The sequence below is a fragment of the Malaya genurostris genome, chromosome 1 (genome assembly GCF_030247185.1).
Source record: "Malaya genurostris strain Urasoe2022 chromosome 1, Malgen_1.1, whole genome shotgun sequence".
In the NCBI taxonomy this organism is placed as follows: Eukaryota; Metazoa; Arthropoda; class Insecta; order Diptera; family Culicidae; genus Malaya; species Malaya genurostris.
Window position 1 is genome coordinate 10,732,024 of NC_080570.1, and position 16,828 is coordinate 10,748,851.

The 16,828-nt window shown below is 39.6% G+C and overlaps 1 protein-coding gene across 5 annotated transcripts in view; it reads right to left on the reverse strand.

The window, feature by feature from the left end:
• LOC131432241 (mushroom body large-type Kenyon cell-specific protein 1) overlaps positions 1–16,828 on the reverse strand; it is a 314,709-nt gene that overhangs the window by 51,817 nt on the left and 246,064 nt on the right. For 4 of the 5 annotated variants that reach the window (XM_058598388.1, XM_058598410.1, XM_058598401.1 and 1 more), the window contains 3 exons: positions 14,313–14,749; positions 14,007–14,229; positions 13,710–13,929 (listed from right to left, as the gene is read on the reverse strand). In XM_058598388.1, the coding sequence (XP_058454371.1) occupies positions 13,710–13,929; positions 14,007–14,229; positions 14,313–14,749 (880 nt within the window). The remainder of the gene's footprint in view (positions 1–13,709; positions 13,930–14,006; positions 14,230–14,312; positions 14,750–16,828) is intronic. The other variant, XM_058598396.1, reaches the window with a different exon arrangement.

Consider the following 16,828-nt stretch of genomic DNA (forward strand, 5'->3'; position numbering starts at 1 on the left):
CACAAACAAAACAGGTCGCTTCTGGGTGGCCACAGGCAACAGAACAAAAACAGAAATAACAATATTTCTGTGATGCACGAGTGGAGCAAACAAAAAGAGCAAAACAAAAGAACAGCAACAGTGTGCATTCAATTTATCTAAAATAAACTCGGTAGTTCCGAAATAACAAAAAAAAAATCTACGGCGACGCTCCGATCCCAGTAGGCGGCAGGGGAAATATTCGTGTGAAATCCAGCACAAACAAAAACAAAAAAAAACGACTCGCACTGAAAATCGACTCGTTTCGAGTGATTGAAAAGCTGTTTGCAGGCGACAAGAGGACCGTGTTTCGGCCTTTTGTTGCAACGAAACGATTCAATTGGTATTCTATACATACGTGTACGAGAGGAGTATAGAAACGAAAAACATATGCATAAAAAAAAGTGATCAACTGAATTGTTTCACAAATATCAACTGCAAATAACTGATTTTTTTCCCACCGCGTATAGTTTGTCGGGAGAATCAATTGGTTTTTCGTATTGCTAACTGGATTTAGTTTTTTTTTTAATTTTTACTCCAGCAGGTTTTCATTAAATCAAATTACTGTCCGAGAATCCGAGGAGAGCGGCGTCGGTTAAAAAAGCAAATCCCACCACCAACCCGGCGAAACATCATTTGTCAGATCGCTGCCGAGGCCTGAAATTTGATTCACCATGTGTCACCGAAAATGAATGGCAATCACTGTAAAATCACTTTCCTTTTCGAACAGCTCGCAGTTTCGCAGCATTTCGACACCACAAAACACACACACACACACACAAAGGCTAATGTGCCGAACTGCCAGGAGTTCAGCAAAGCCGGTTTCCTGATTCCCAGAACATTATTAGCCGGTGCGGGAGCGAACGGAGCGACAGAAGTGAACTGAAGAAACTGAAAAAAGTGCATTTCACTTTCCCCCAAAAAGCATATTTTTTTTTCTTGCACCATATCTTCGTACCGCGCGGATGCGGTTTCTCGATTCGTTGCCCGTTCCGACTGGATGTGCATAATTAAAAACCCTACCGTATCGTTTCGGGTGTGTGTGTATGTTTGTGCGTTCGGCTGATTGTGCGATTCGTAAAAATGTAAGGAAAACGGGATCGCTGAGTTTACATATGGGATCCCTGGCAAAAAATTTTTTTTCTGCGGTGCTACGGAGAAAGTTGCTAGATGAAATGTTCCTTCTGTCCAATGTCCATTTTTTTTATGGAATAGTTGAAATCATTATCAGTCAGCTTTTTCGCGTACTTTTAATTTTCGCTCGATCACAGAAATAAAGTTAAATATCATTTACCACCAAAAAAAACTGGCAACCCTGCCCCTTTCCCCTTTTGGCGTGCGAAGAACGAAAAGCATTCTGGCATACTGAGATCACAGATGCAACGAGAGAGAGAGAAAAAAAACTGCACGAAGAGCTGTTTTTTATGCACGAATTTCATATCAATCGTAAAACATATATCTGACAAATTAAAAAATCTTTCTTTTGACGTTACTCGCTCCTCCGGCCAACCCCTTTGCCTTCTCTCGAACCCGGGGTTTTTCACTGACGTGGAACCACCGCACATCGTAAATTTGGACCATATGTGCCAAAGCCCGAAAGCCGCACCAGCCAGGAAAGTGCTGTTGCATTGCCTGATTTCAATCGTAATCAGTGTCGTCTCGGAGGGAACCCAGTGTGTGTGTGTGTATGTGCGTTGTACGCTAGTGAGTTCATTGACCTAACACGCAAAATGCCGCCGCATTGGATGCCTACGGTGCCGGGTGATGAACAGAACCGGGGAGGCAAGGTTGCCTGCGGTGGAGGGACGAAATTAATCCACTCTGGATAATTTTTGTGTTCCAAACAAAGTTCGACGGGGACGGTTTTTTAAATGAAATAATCATCGGAGGTGTTTGAGAACGGATTTTGTGATTTGATCCTTGAAGAAGACCACAGTTCACTTAGAAACGTTGAGAATGATATTATTGATGAATCAAACAAGTCTGATCTCGTTAGTAGTTAAAATTAAAAAAAATAGTATCTAACGAGTATCAAAAAGAGAAATAAGTTTGAGAGCAAAATCTATTCCACTATAGATTTGTTTATAATTGTGATTTCGGGACTCTTTTCTTCTTCATATTGAACTGTGAACTGCTAAATTACCTCAGTAATGCATTCCCTAACGGATCAGCGATAGGAAAATCCGGTGTTTCGACAAAAAACAGAACCATCTACGATAGAATTCTGTGACACATCAATTTCACAACCGTTGACCACAGAGTAGTGGAAGAGTTCTTCTTGCAAGGAACAAAGTTCCTTTAATGATGAGCAGAAAGAGAATGCATTTCTTGTTAACTTGATAAACCTTTTTGTTCAGTTCGCTTTCTCATCTCATCCAAGTTAGTCGAAGAAAGCAAAACCGCTTACGTTCGGAACGGCAGAAACCAAACCAAATGAACAAACGCATCGCATACACCATGGCAGAAATTACGAAATTCGGCTTTCGATGCGAGAGGTTGAAGGTTTGCTCAGTGAGCAAATGCAGCTTGATCTTGAACGAGTACATTTGCTTCAATGCAACAACTGTTGAAACTCAGTTTACATAGAGAGGTGGAAAGAATTCAATTCGCTGAAGATAACAACGCAGAGATTCTTTCCATCGAAAAAGTATGTGTGTGTGTGTGTGGAAGAAATTTTCCCCCGGTATTTTGAATGGCGTACGTTGGTTACCCATGCGCTTGAAGAAGGCTATTCCTTCTTATGTGATTTTCAGTCAAGACACAAGGATCTTTTGTTACCTACGACAATCAGATGGCTACATGTCAATATTACCAAAATACTGTTCGCTACGGTAAGCCTCGTAATAAACAGGCCAAGAAGACATCTACACCGAAGGGCAACGGTTCTTTCTGTACACCGGCTTCAAAAAATCTCAGTACTTCTGTGACAGTCATCAACAACAATGAAATACTCTCCCTCAATGAATCCATCATTTGTAACTCAACAACGCTTTCAACGCCTGGACAAAGAAAAGCAAACACGATGGTCCCAACATAAACTGGTGACGCACTGATGAGCTGAAAGCGAAACGTAAAAAATGAAAATTGTCATGTGCACTTAGCACAAATCCGGTACCCATGCGGTACCAAACCCCTAAATAGCTACTATCTGTTGACGGCCAGAACGTCGTCACTTCGTTTCGTTTCTTTCGGCACGTCAGTAAAGACATAGCACTTCGGTGTGATAAGTGTAACATATGGATCAATAAGTCCCGAGACTAAAGCAGAGATGGCGCTCGTAGTAAACCAGTAATCACGTCTTTCTAGAGTACTAACCTTTGCTTGAAACGAGTCAAAATTTTAAGTCGATCCGACCAGAAACAGCTGAGTTATCGAGGTTGGAGTAAAGTCGTTTTGTAGTTTGTTTAAAAAATGGAAAAAAACCGAGTTTCGTGTTTTGATAAAACATTGTTTTTTAATGGGTAAAAATACCGTGCAAGCGAAACAATGGATTGAAAAATGTTATCCGGACTCTTGTCCATCAAAAGCAACGATTTGTCGGTGGTTCGCCGAGTTTAAACGTGGTCGTACCGACACAAATGACGCGGAACGCTCGGGTAGACCTGTGGAAGCCGTTACACCGGAAAATGTGAGTGAAGACAAAAATTGTAATGAAAGATCGTAAAGTGAAGCTCCGTGAGATTGCTGAGATGACACAGATATCATATGGAAGTGTATGTACTATCCTTCATGAAAAATTGAGCATGAAAATGGTTTTTTCCAAGTGGGTGCCGCAATTGCTTTCGATGGAACAAAAACAGCAATGAACAAAACAATGAAAACAATGGCGAAATTGAACGAATTGGGCTTTGACCTGCTTCCCCACCACCCATACTCGCCAGATTTAGCCCCCAGTGTCTACTGGCTCTTTGCTGATCATAAAAAATGCTCCAGGGAAAAAGATTTGGCTCAAATGAGGAGGTCATCGCTGAAACTGAAGCTTATTTTGAAGCGAAAGATAAATTTTTTTATAAACATGGTATTGAAAAATTGGAAAAAACGTTGGAACCATTGTATTACCCTAAAAGGTGATATTGATATTGATTAATAAAAAAAAATTTGCAAAAAAAAATGTTGTTTCCATTGTTACGTCTGCTCAGCGGTTTATGTTGAACCGTTAGGTGGCGTTAGCAGTTCAACATAAACTGCTGACGCACTGATGGGCTGGAAGCGAAACGTAAAAAATGACGATGGTCCCGCCAACAACAGCGACACCGAACTAATGGACAAGAGCGTGAATAGCGAACCGCTGCTCCCCCTACATTCACTCGATAGCAATGAGAGCACCTCTCCTCCAAGGATTAAGATAACAACGAGATCCAGCAATAAGAAGAAGAAAAATTGTTCAACGATCAGTTTAAGGGCAAACGAACAAAAAAAAATAAAGCTATGAAAAAAAACTCTTCTTAATCCACCTATTCGTATGGTAATGCCTTTGACATTCAAACAGCCTCATCAAAATATTTTTTTTTTCGTTCGGAAGTTTTCTGATACGAATTTGGGCTGATTTTGAAAACAAATTTATTCAGAACTTTTCAATTACTTCAGAAAAGTGACTCAACGCTTACGTCGCATATTCGACAATATTCGCCAAATCAAAAGTATCAGCAATAATACATTTGAACTTGATCATTGGTTACTTCCTGAAAAAAAATGATTCACAATTCAATAGTAACTTTCGAACCAGTCCGAAGCTTGTTGAAATCGGTTCAACCATCTGCGAGAAAATTAAGCGGTAAAACTGCAGTTTTGTCGGTTACGTCACTTATACCATTTCATCTCCGGAACCACTTGGTCTTTGAACTTGATCAATTACCTAATGGTAACTTTCAAACGAGCCCGAAGTTTGTCGAAATCGGTTCAGCGACATCAAAAATAAAATTTAGCTGAACAAAAAATCTTTGAAAAATGCACTCACAGACATTTTTTAACATAAAATTATAATTAGGGGAGACCGGGGTTACACCGGATACGGGGTTAAACCGTACAGTTTCAATATCGCATAAATCAGCAATTATTCTGATCCATGGATTGACTTTTAAAACGCGCTTTCATGTTAGCTAGATGACAATCGGATTCGTGTCAAAACGTGTGCGTTTTTTAATTTAATTTTAGTGCATTGAGATGTCGGTCTTTTTAGTGCGTTCAAATGTTCATTTCGAGCACAATCTAGTGATTATTGAATGCTTTCGATTAGTTGAAAAATTATTTCTTTTATTGTGCCTCACAAACGAATTGTCTGTGTGGGGCTAAACCGGACAAAAAAGTGGGACTCAAGCGGATATAGAATTTTCTACTGGAAATTCTTCTTTGAAACATATCTAAATATTGATATCTATTTTTCTATTCTACTTCTTATGACCTAGTCTTAGATTTAATTTAAGCAAAACTTGCATTATAAGTCGCGAAAAAATAGTCTTAAAAAATAACTCTAAAGTCAGTTTTAACATTAAATATTTGGTACTGCAGGGCGTGAAGTTTGGAGACAAAATATTCTCAGCGAGCAGGATCATGTCTCACATACAGTTGAAACCTTATTTTGCGCCGAACTGTATTCGTTCTTCATTTTTATGTGAAACTTCATTATTCCAGCTTAGCCCCGCGATTCCTAAATACACTGAAGTCTTTTTTTATGCGAATTTACGTACCGCATAAAAAAAACGCATAACTCTGAAAATTCGCATAAAAAAACCGCATAACTCTGAAACTTCGCATAAAAAAAACCGCATAACTCTAAAAATTCGCATAAAAAAAGTCGCGTAAAAAAAACCGCATAAAATAAGACCGCATAAAAAAAGACCTCAGTGTATTGGATTTTTGGCTGGTCACTTAATCGTGAATTGGTGCTTTTTCAAGTCACGAATTGGGAATTGTAAGTGAAAGTTGAAACTTTAAGTGTAATGGGTGTTTGTTTTTCAATTTCTGAGAAGTGTCAGATTGAACCCCACAGTTGTTGAAATTTCAGATTCTGGGTTGGTCACTTCATAGCTATTTTCTACGGAAACTAAAGCATATAATCTCTAAATCACAAACTGGGAATGGTAGCTGAAGGTTAAAGCTACAGAACGGTAGAGAAAGCTTGGATAAAAACCTACTTGTTATGGATGCTTTTTTGACGTAGGACTACGTCTTTCTGTACTATGCTCACCTGGAAGCATTTTCAAAATTTCACAACACGAAAGTGTAACGGAATTACTTCAGACTTGATTCCTTAATAACTTTTTCCCTGTTTGAGTATTTTCACTAATTATTTCACTAAACGAATGGTAGCAGGTGTACGATTGTTATTAATACCACGTTAATACGTAAACTTTGTTTAAATAGTGAAAAAATAGGTCCAAAAACGAAACATTAAAATCAACCGAATCTATAAATTACACGTTTACCAGTTTCAGTCTACGATAATCCATGAACGGAGACACTTCTAGTGCGCAGTCCTCCATCTATGTGAAGGCAATGGAACTACACTCGGTATTATTCAACTGGTGCATCAGTCGGTGGCGAATATGAGACTCCGTTCCTCATGCCTAAACGCAGAAAAACGACAGCTAGTTCTTCTGTGAGCATATCTGCTGTTGGACGTTCGCAGTGTGAGTTTCGCTTCAAACAAGAGCGATTGCGTCATCCAGCTGCTGGTCGTTTGCATTGGAGAAAAAGAAAACGAAAAGTGGACAACGATGGGGAACGTTATACGAAATCAGCCGTTCTACTAGCTAGGAATGTTATGCAAAGAACTATTAAGGTTACCTCTTTGCAAATCGAAGGTAAAAATTATCAGCTAAGTGCCAATCTTGACTAGTTTGATTAGCTTTGTGCATTTTTCGCTGTGCGAAATTCGCACCAAATGAGCGTCAAAAAAAGCTAACATTCGGCTGCATCGCGTTCGAGAAAAAAGGTTCCAAACAGTGTTTAATATCGTATAGAATTCCACAATTTGGCCCTTCTGAAAGCCGAAAATGAATCCCGTACAACATTTTGATAGTTTCTTCCAATCGAATATTCAGGTGTATGAAATATTGAAATATAGGAGCGATTGTACGACTTGTGTTACGATTATATTTATGTAATGATTTCTTCTAGGTCAAGGCTCAAACTTACAAATGACTTTGGCTGGTGCCTATCTTCATGGAATACAAACGGGACAGGACCCCAAAAGTAACGTAAAGAACTTATTTAGAAAACTGTCCTAAGTTGCCGCTCTAATTCCTAGAATACAAACGCAATCTTTCGAAACCGAATGGTTCTTTTCAGGCCTACAAAATCTTAAACGGTCAAACGTTATCAAAACAGTTAACATTATCATACACATCCCGAATGTAGTCCCACGTCAATCTCGCGGATATGTCTCTGACATTACCTACTCCAAGTTTTCAATTTCCAAAATGTGTCCGGTTTTGCCCCGTTCTTCTTTACAGGGTCCGGCACTCGAAGTGTAACCAATTAAAAAGGCCATAAATTCAGTTTGGAAAATTACTTTTACTTAATTCAAAGCACAAAATATGTAAAAATAATACAAAATTCAGAATCAATTCACTTTTGCTCGATATGACCACCTTTTGCCTTGACTTGATGACTTGAGAGAGCGATGGAGTTGCTTCGTTTGGCCGAAAGCGGTCAATTTCCGAACATTGTATTTTCTGACGAGAAAATTTTTCCAATTGAGCAATTCGTAAACTCTCAAAACGATAGGGTTTACTTGACCGACCGTTCATACGAGAATTTGAGTCATCGATTGGCCACCAGGAGGCAGCACCCGCAACAGATAATGGTTTGGGCCGCTGTAACCGCAGATGGGCGCTCTCCAATCGTTTTCATCGAGCCTGGCGTCAAGGTAAATGCGACATATTATCGGGAAAGTATTCTGGAGGTTGCTTTGAAGCCGTGGGCAGACAAACATTTCGGTGGCAGGCCATGGACGTTTCAGCAGGACTCGGCACCGTCTCACAAAGCTCGAGTGAACCAAGAATGGCTGAAAAACAACGTTCCGAACTTCATCACGTCCACACAATGGCTCTCGAATTCACCAGATGCGAATCCAATGGATTATTCTCTTTGGGCCATTTTGAAGAGCAATGTCCGAACTAAAAGATACACCAGTCTCGAGGCGCTGAAAAAAGTTATTGTCCGCGAGTGGGCCAAAATACCTGCAAGTCACATTCGGCCAAACAAAGCAACTCCTTCGCTCTCTCAAGTCATCAAGTCAAGGCAAAAGGTGGTCATATCGAGCAAAAGTGAATTGATTCTGAATTTTGTATTTTTTTTTACACATTTTGTACTTTGAATTAAGTAAAAGTAATTTTCCAAACTGAATTTATGGCCTTTTTAATTGGTTACACTTCGAGTGCCGGACCCTGTAGATATAAGAATGATGCTACGAACGGGTTAATTGGAGGTAGTAATATTAAAAGTCGTCCTATTTTACACTGCTATATTAACAGATCGGCTGAAAAGTTCGTATCGTTTCTATGAGAGGGCGCCACTAGAATTAAATCCATACCATTTTCAGTTAGTATCAACCTTCAAAAGATACGTGTATAAATTTGACAGCTGTCTGATTATTAGTTTGTGAGATATTGCATTTTGAGTGAAGCTACTTTTGTTATTGTGAAAAAAATGGAAAAAAAGGAATTTCGTGTGTTGATGAAACACTACTTTTTGATGAAAAAAAGTGCCGCCGATACCAAAAAATGGCTTGATGAGTGTTATCCAGACTCTGCACCGGGCGAAGCAACAATTCGTAAGTGGTTTGCAAAATTTCGTACTGGTCATATGAGCACCGAAGACGATGAACGCAGTGGACGTCCAAAAGAGGCTGTTACCGATAAAACGTGAAAAAAATCCACAAAATGATTTTCAATGACCGTAAAGTGAAGTTGATCGAGATAGCTGACATCCTAAAGATATCAAAGGAACGTGTTGGGCATATTATTCACGAATATTTGGATATGAGAAAGCTTTGTGCAAAATGGGTGCCGCGTGAGCTCACAATCGATCAAAAACAACAACGAATTGATGATTCTGAGCAGTGTTTGGAGCTGTTATATCGAAATGGTATAATTTTCATCGACTTCCTTGAAAAGGGAAAAACCATCAACAGTGACTATTATATAGCATTATTAGAGCGTTTGAAGGACGAAATTTAAAAAAAAACGGCCTCATTTGAAGAAGAAAAAAGTTTTGTTTCATCAAGACAATGCACCGTGTCACAAGTCGATGAAAACCATGCTGAAATTGAACGAATTGGGCTTCGAATTGCTCCCTCATCCACCGTATTCTCCAGATTTGCCCCCAGTGACTTTTTCCTGTTCTCAGACCTCAAGAGAATGCTCGCTGGTAAAAAATTTAGAAGCAATGAAGAGGTAATCGATGAAACTGAGGCCTATTGGGAGGCAAAGGACAAGTCGTACTACAAAAATGGTATCGAAAAGTTGGAAGATCGCTATAATCGCTGTATCGCCTCTGATGGCAATTATGTTGAATAATAAAAACGAATTTTGGCAAAAAAATGTGTGTTTGTATTAAACGATACGAACTTTTCAGCCGAACTGTTACGCTAGCGGTCTTTTGAGCCTCCAATCAAAAGTCGGGTTTTCTAGTAATTCTATACCTTTCTATATAAAAAGGTAAAAAATTAATTGTTGGAAAATCAAATACTTGCCGATAAGTTTTCAGTAGTATATCTGCACCGTTTTCAATGAATTTCTACGCCGGAAAACGTAATCTCATACCGTCCTAAGTGGTATTGTGCTAAAGCGACCCGTTTTCTCGAAAAACTTGAGTTATGTACGATGTACTCGGGATGGTGAGTGACCGGGAAGAGTCGGAAATTTGGTTTCACCGGGAAATTTTAATACAAAACCGAGAAAAATATTATTACCCCAAAATTTAGTTGCAATTTTCAGTATCATGATTTTTTTACTCAACAAGTGAAAAATAGGAGGCAATACCCAATTTTTCGTTTGAGCGAGAACTTCAGTATTAGTGTTACGGGTTGTAGATTGAGCTATCCATTGAAAATTCGACACCTAACACCTCACGTGTTGTTAAACGATTTTTCAAGGGTTTAACAGCAGTTTAAAATCAATTACGATGTACAAGGACTTTCCTAGTTGTTATCAATAACAGCACAGTGAAAGCTCATAATGAATAATAAGCATTTTTTGAATGCTTCTGTTGGTTTTTCATTCAGTTTGAGATTAAATAAATACTGTTTTTTAATTGTTAAGCCCTAATTTCAACATGATTCATCTCAGTATCTCGAGACAATACTTGTGTAATGCTCATATTTGTGAGATATTGATTTCCCTTATGAAATTGAAAAAGTTTTCGACTTTGAATTCATCCATCGTTCGCAGGGAGTATTTGATTTTTTTTTCCAGAGGACTTGTAAAGAAACTTAGAAAAGTTTAGAACATAATTTGATTTGTTCAGTGAATCTATGTTCAATTTCCTCAACTATGGATCCCAAAGTATCACAAGAAGTTTGATATTGATGTCGACAAAGCAGCAGTTGAAGATTGTCGATGATAGGAGAATTAAATTTTGTTTGAGCTTTTAGCACTGATAACAGATCGGCTGAAAAGTTCGTATCGTTTCTATGAGAGGGCGCCACTAGAATTAAACCCATACCATTTTCAGTTAGTACCAACCTTCAAAAGATACGTGTATAAATTTGACAGCTGTCTGGTTATTAGTTTGTGAGATATTGCATTTTGAGTGAAGCTACTTTTGTTATTGTGAAAAAAAATGGAAAAAAAGGAATTTCGTGTGTTGATGAAACACTACTTTTTGATGAAAAAAAGTGCCGCCGATACCAAAAAACTGGGCGAAGCAACAATTCGTAAGTGGTTTGCAAAATTTCGTACTGGTCATATGAGCACCGAAGTCGATGAACGCAGTGGACGTCCAAAAGAGGCTGTTACCGATGAAAACGTGAAAAAAATCCACAAAATGATTTTCAATGACCGTAAAGTGAAGTTGATCGAGATAGCTGACACCCTAAAGATATCAAAGGAACGTGTTGGACATATTATTCACGAATATTTGGATATTAGAAAGCTTTGTGCAAAATGGGTGCCGCGTGAGCTCACAATCGATCAAAAACAACAACGAATTGATGATTCTGAGCAGTGTTTGGAGCTGTTATATCGAAATAAAACCGATTTTTTTCGTCGATATATAACAATGGACGAAACATGGCTCCATCACTTCACTCCGGAGTCCAATCGACAGTCAGCTGAGTGGACTGCACGCGATGAACCGAACCCAAAGCGTGGAAAGACTCAACAATCGGCCGGTAAGGTTATGGCGTCTGTATTTTGGGATTCACATGGTATAATTTTCATCGACTACCTTGAAAAGGGAAAAACCATCAACAGTGACTATTATATAGCGTTATTAGAGCGTTTGAAGGACGAAATTTAAAAAAAAAAACGGCCTCATTTGAAGAAGAAAAAAGTTTTGTTTCATCAAGACAATGCACCGTGTCACAAGTCGATGAAAATCATGCTGAAATTGAACGATTTTGGGCTTCGAATTGCTCCCTCATCCACCGTATTCTCCAGATTTGGCCCCCAGTGACTTTCTCCTGTTCTCAGACCTCAAGAGAATGCTCGCTGGTAAAAAAATTAGAAGCAATGAAGAGGTAATCGCTGAAACTGAGGCCTATTTTGAGGCAAAGGACAAATCGTACTACAAAAATGGTATCGAAAAGTTGGAAGATCGCTATAATCGCTGTATGGCCTCTGATGGCAATTATGTTGAATAATAAAAACGAATTTTGGCAAAAAAATGTGTGTTTCTATTAAACGATACGAACTTTTCAGCCGAACTGTTAGACTCCTATCTTCAATCATGTAGTGATTTAAATAATAATATATATCGATATTTTCGAAATCCATTCCATGGTTAACTTTGCTGCCGGTATGAGATCAGTATCGTAGCCGATTAGTTCTAAGGTGGTAGCATATAGAACTATTTAAATTATTCATTGGTCTAGTTAAAGTCCTGAATGTTATTGAAGGATTATCTGAATCAAAGTCAGTTTGAGTAGCTAGTACACTTCAAATGTCGAATTGATCTGTTAGAACCAGTTCAATTGTAGAATGATTTCTCATAGAAGATAAACTAGTTGGGCTATTTGGAAATAAAATTGGTTAGAAATTTTCTGATTGTTCCAAGAATTTTAGAACTCTAGTAAGCAAAAGGCGAGTGTGTAATGTAAGGATACGAATAAAATGGATGGTTCAGTTTCTTCGATGATAAAGAATCTGAATTCTGAACCTGGAATTATGGTACCGAATTTCGGAGTCGAATGCTAGAACTGAATTCTTGACCTGAATTATGAAACTCAATTTTGATGCTAGATTCTGGAACTGAGTTCTGTACCTGAACCTGAGGAACTGAACGTTGAAACTGAGTTCTAGAACTGAACTCGGAACTGTACAGTTCTGATTTGATTCATAAATATTCCGTCCAAATAACCAGACATAATGGTCTTCCCTTGGACCTTTATGTTTGACAATTTGAATTAGCTACTTTACTTTTTTGGGTGTAAAGTATTCAAACAACTTTTAAAGACGTAATTACACCAATGAATAGAAATACTTGTGGCACTCCTCGATCTTTTCAACCGGCCACCACACAACCTCCCACGTCCCGTAATTACGTTCATTCCATCAATTGGACTTATTCTTTTGCCACTGGTCAGACCCTTTTGTGTTGACGGTTACTGCACAAACGGTGGCACCGACCGACCGTTCTCGCTCTTCAAGTGCAATTCAGCAATTGTAACCAATCAGGGTTGCGATGATGGCGAGCCCGATGTGCCCTGGTTTGTGCCAATCCAGGAAAACGAGGGTTTTCTTTTTCCACTGCAGAAAGTGCTCAAATTACTAATTAAAAATTTATACATCGATAACAAGACTAGATTTTTTTTCTTCTCCCCACCACCACGCTTGTCAAGTTGTTCACGAATGAATATCTGAATATCTTCTCTCGGAACCAAGGGTTAGGGTGAGGCACCCTGCTTCTGTTTTCATGACTTACTGCTGCGCACCGCAAAACAACGAACGAACCGAGAGGTGTGTGTCGGAACAAAAGAAAAGTGTTTTTTTTCATATCTTCTGATTCGATTTGTTACGGAGAAATCAAAATCAATCGATTCCCGATGATAACCTGTTAATGGTTGGAAGAAAAATGACCGTTGCTGTAATGAAAATTCACATTTCCTTGTTAGGTTTTTCCATTCGAATCCAGGCGAACACAAAGAATGATGAGTTGTTTGATAACCGCTCAAATGGTCCAGAGGGCAACCAGACGCTGGAATGGAGGTTGGGTTGGTCCCCACTGGTTCGGAGCTATCGAATTTCATAAACAGCGACCGTGTGGAAAATTCAATTATCGACACCGACTGTTTTAGTTTCAACTTGATTTGATGAGCAAGTTCCGACGACGACAACGACGACGACGAAAAGATTGCACTGTTATCTCTGCTCTAGCATCGCGTTGCCGTTCGTTCGTCACCGTTTGATTGGGGCTATTCGACAACTTTTCACCCCTCCCGAGACCCACCCCCAATTCGAGGTTAATTAAACACCGGTTCGGTTCGGTTCGGATCGTTATCTCAAAGAACGGGGAAAATTGCCACTTACTTGTAGATATGCTTCGGATCCATCATGCTCATCATGAGTCCCGCATTCAGACCGGAAGTGCCCGGTTTGGCGCTCAGATCCAGCGGTTGCTCACCGCCCGGCCCGAGCACGACTCCACCGCCTTCGCCCTTCACCGCCGGGTTGCCAACTCCAGCCGTCGTTGCTTCCGTGCTACCGCTGGAGGGAGACATCTGCTGCTGCAACTGGGAGTACCACAGTGCTGCGATAACGGAAAGAAAGTTTCGTGACAGTTCCATCCATCGGATCTCCACAACCCACAGACCGGAGAATACTTACGGTTGTAGAGCTGAGCCAGACCCGGCTGAATCCCTTGCAGTGACGCTACGGCGGCAAACTGTGCCGCCATCGATTGCAGCGATGTCATCGTCGGCGGTACACCACCGGCGTTTCGCAACAGGGCGGCCAGCGATTTCGACGAGGCAGAACCCGGCCGTCCGACGACGGCCCGAAGATCCGGCTCACTGCTGTCACTTGAATCGCTGTCGCTGTCGTGCAGCGCCTGCCAGGACAAAGGAAGCGCATAAATACAATCGAATTGAATATAAACAAACGAAAAAAAAAATAATCCCAAAAACCACCTACCCCGTGACTAAGCTCCAGTTCCGTTTTCGGTAGTGCACCGGGATGTCCGACGCCGGACTCGGGCACCAGTTCGCCTGCTTCGTTCACCGTAAGCAGCTTCCCGTCGACGCAGAAGTAGCACTTGTCTTGCGGTTTCCAGTCGATCGGGGTCGGTGGCTGCTGCTGCTTCAAACCGGCGCCTTCTGCACTGTCCCCATCCGGCGTCGTCGCCGCTGCCGTCGTCGTTGTTGCCGTTTGGGTCGGACTGCCGCCGAGGTTTCCACTTGAAATATTATTATTGTTGTTGTTGTTGTTTGTTGCACTGTTACTATTGTTATTATTATTATTGTTGTTGTTGTTGTTGATGATGATTTTGCTGTTCAGTAGATTGTTACAATTTTCTTGCCTAATTAGTTTACTCTGCTCCGGTGTGGCTGACGAATTGTTTTGATTTTCTGCTGCGGGATGACATACAAAGAAAAAAAGTAAAAGTATGTTGACTGACTGTTGTGAAAGTATGTGTTGATTTGATTAGAGAAATGATTCTTTCGATTTTTTCTAATTTTTCTGATACAATTTCAGTTTTTTTTTTGCATCCGCAGTTTAATTTTTTTTGCTTGCCACATTATAATTGAAGTGCTCTGAATTATAAAAACAGTCCATTTAAAACTTTTTTGTTCAAGAATTTTATAGATAAAGCTTTCTTCTATCTTCAGTTCGTAGAAACAATTGTAGCAAGCGGCAGCGGATTATTTCGCCAAAAGCCGTTTGGTCGAAAGACGATTCACCGGAAGCCGTTTTGCCGAGTGGGTCATTTTGCCGAACTAATGATTTTCAATTAAAGGAAGACTTGGTCCCTCGCAAACAAACCTGTCGCCGCCTCGTTTTACACGTTCTACTCAAAACTAGCTGCTATGCCTTAGGTAGATCCCAATGTCAAAAATCTTACTTGCTTAAAAAGGCTAATGATTTTCATCGAAAGTGTTTTTTTAATTCCCCGTAAATGGTTACGGGCGATATAATCGTTGGCCACCAGTGCAGCGGTTAACTTGCTGTCAAAAACACTGGTCACTGCGAACGAAGAAGCCCACCACTGAATCACATCACATCTGTCTAGGTTTTTTCGTTGTGTTCGGTTTACCCGGAGCTAGTACATTTTTATCAAGGCACCTCTCGCCGATCATAATGCAAATAAATGACGTCAATATATTTTGTCTTGAATACGATTTACTTCACTATGGGGTGCCTTTTCAAAATTTATTCTGTACAAGAATGGGCAGAACTTTATGGTGAATATCTCTTGATGTACTTAACCCAACAACATAATTTTGTCTACAAGCTATCGCAAATATGATCAGGAATAACTGAAAAACAAAGTTTTCTAAAACTTTGGGAAATAATGAGTCAAATTTATCACACTTGCTTGCCTTTTTCGCACCCGGGCGACGGTTTTGGGGTAGTCAAGCACACATCAGTTCCGATTATCTACTGGACGAGTATAAAAGGTAAACTTTGATTGAATATTGTTCATTTATTCTAGTACTATACAGACGGAACTGGATGTCGAGGTGACGTCTCCCATCAACATCAGTAAGAACAAACCAAGTATAAAGCGTGAAACGCTCATGTCGTGCTCTCATTTGGACTTCGGTCGTCAGGAGGAACAGTCGGCAATGAAAGCATACCTGCGTGGTACAAAATCTCAAACGCAAGGGTCGCAGAGCCAGTTTCCCTTCAAAGAAGATCGATTGCATCATCCTGCTGCTGGTCGCTTGCATTGGAGCAAAAGACAACGAAAAATGGACAACTATGGGGAACATTATGCAAAATCTAATGGCTCCAAATGTTATCTAAAGAACTATAAAGATTGCTTCTTTGCAAATTGGAAATTAAAACCATCGGTGTAATACAAATCTAGGATAATTTGATTGGCTTTGTGCAATTTTCGCAGTTCAAAATTCGCAACAATGTTTAATATCGTTTATATCATAAAGCACTATACTGCTTATTTCGTAATATTTAATTGTATGTCAGAATGTTTAATGTAACTAATTTGTACTTTAGTTTAGGTGTATCGTTTCAAATTCTAGTATTGAAAACGTGGAAAGTTCGGAAGTATAAAGAGTGTCAGTTTTATTCGTATTCACGACATCCAGTTACGTCTCTGACATTACACATCGGAATTTTTTTTATTTTTGGGTACCTCACTAAGTTCATATGAAGTTAACGAAGCACCCCTTCCAAATCAGCTTGAAAATGACAGTGTGAATAATTTTGAATTTGTTGCTCATTTTTTTAGTTTTTCAAGTACTTCGCTAAGTTCATATGAAGTTGACGAAGAACCTCTCATAAATAAGCTTGAAAGCAATTCGAAACCCAGTTGTTGATAGTTTGTTGCTAATTCGTTACGGTAATTTTGAATCTGCAACCCAATTTATTAAAATTTTCTTCTTTTATGATTTTATATGAAATTTACGAAGTACTCGATAGAAAATTGTGCAACAAATTTAAAACCACCGTAACTGATTAGCAACTAA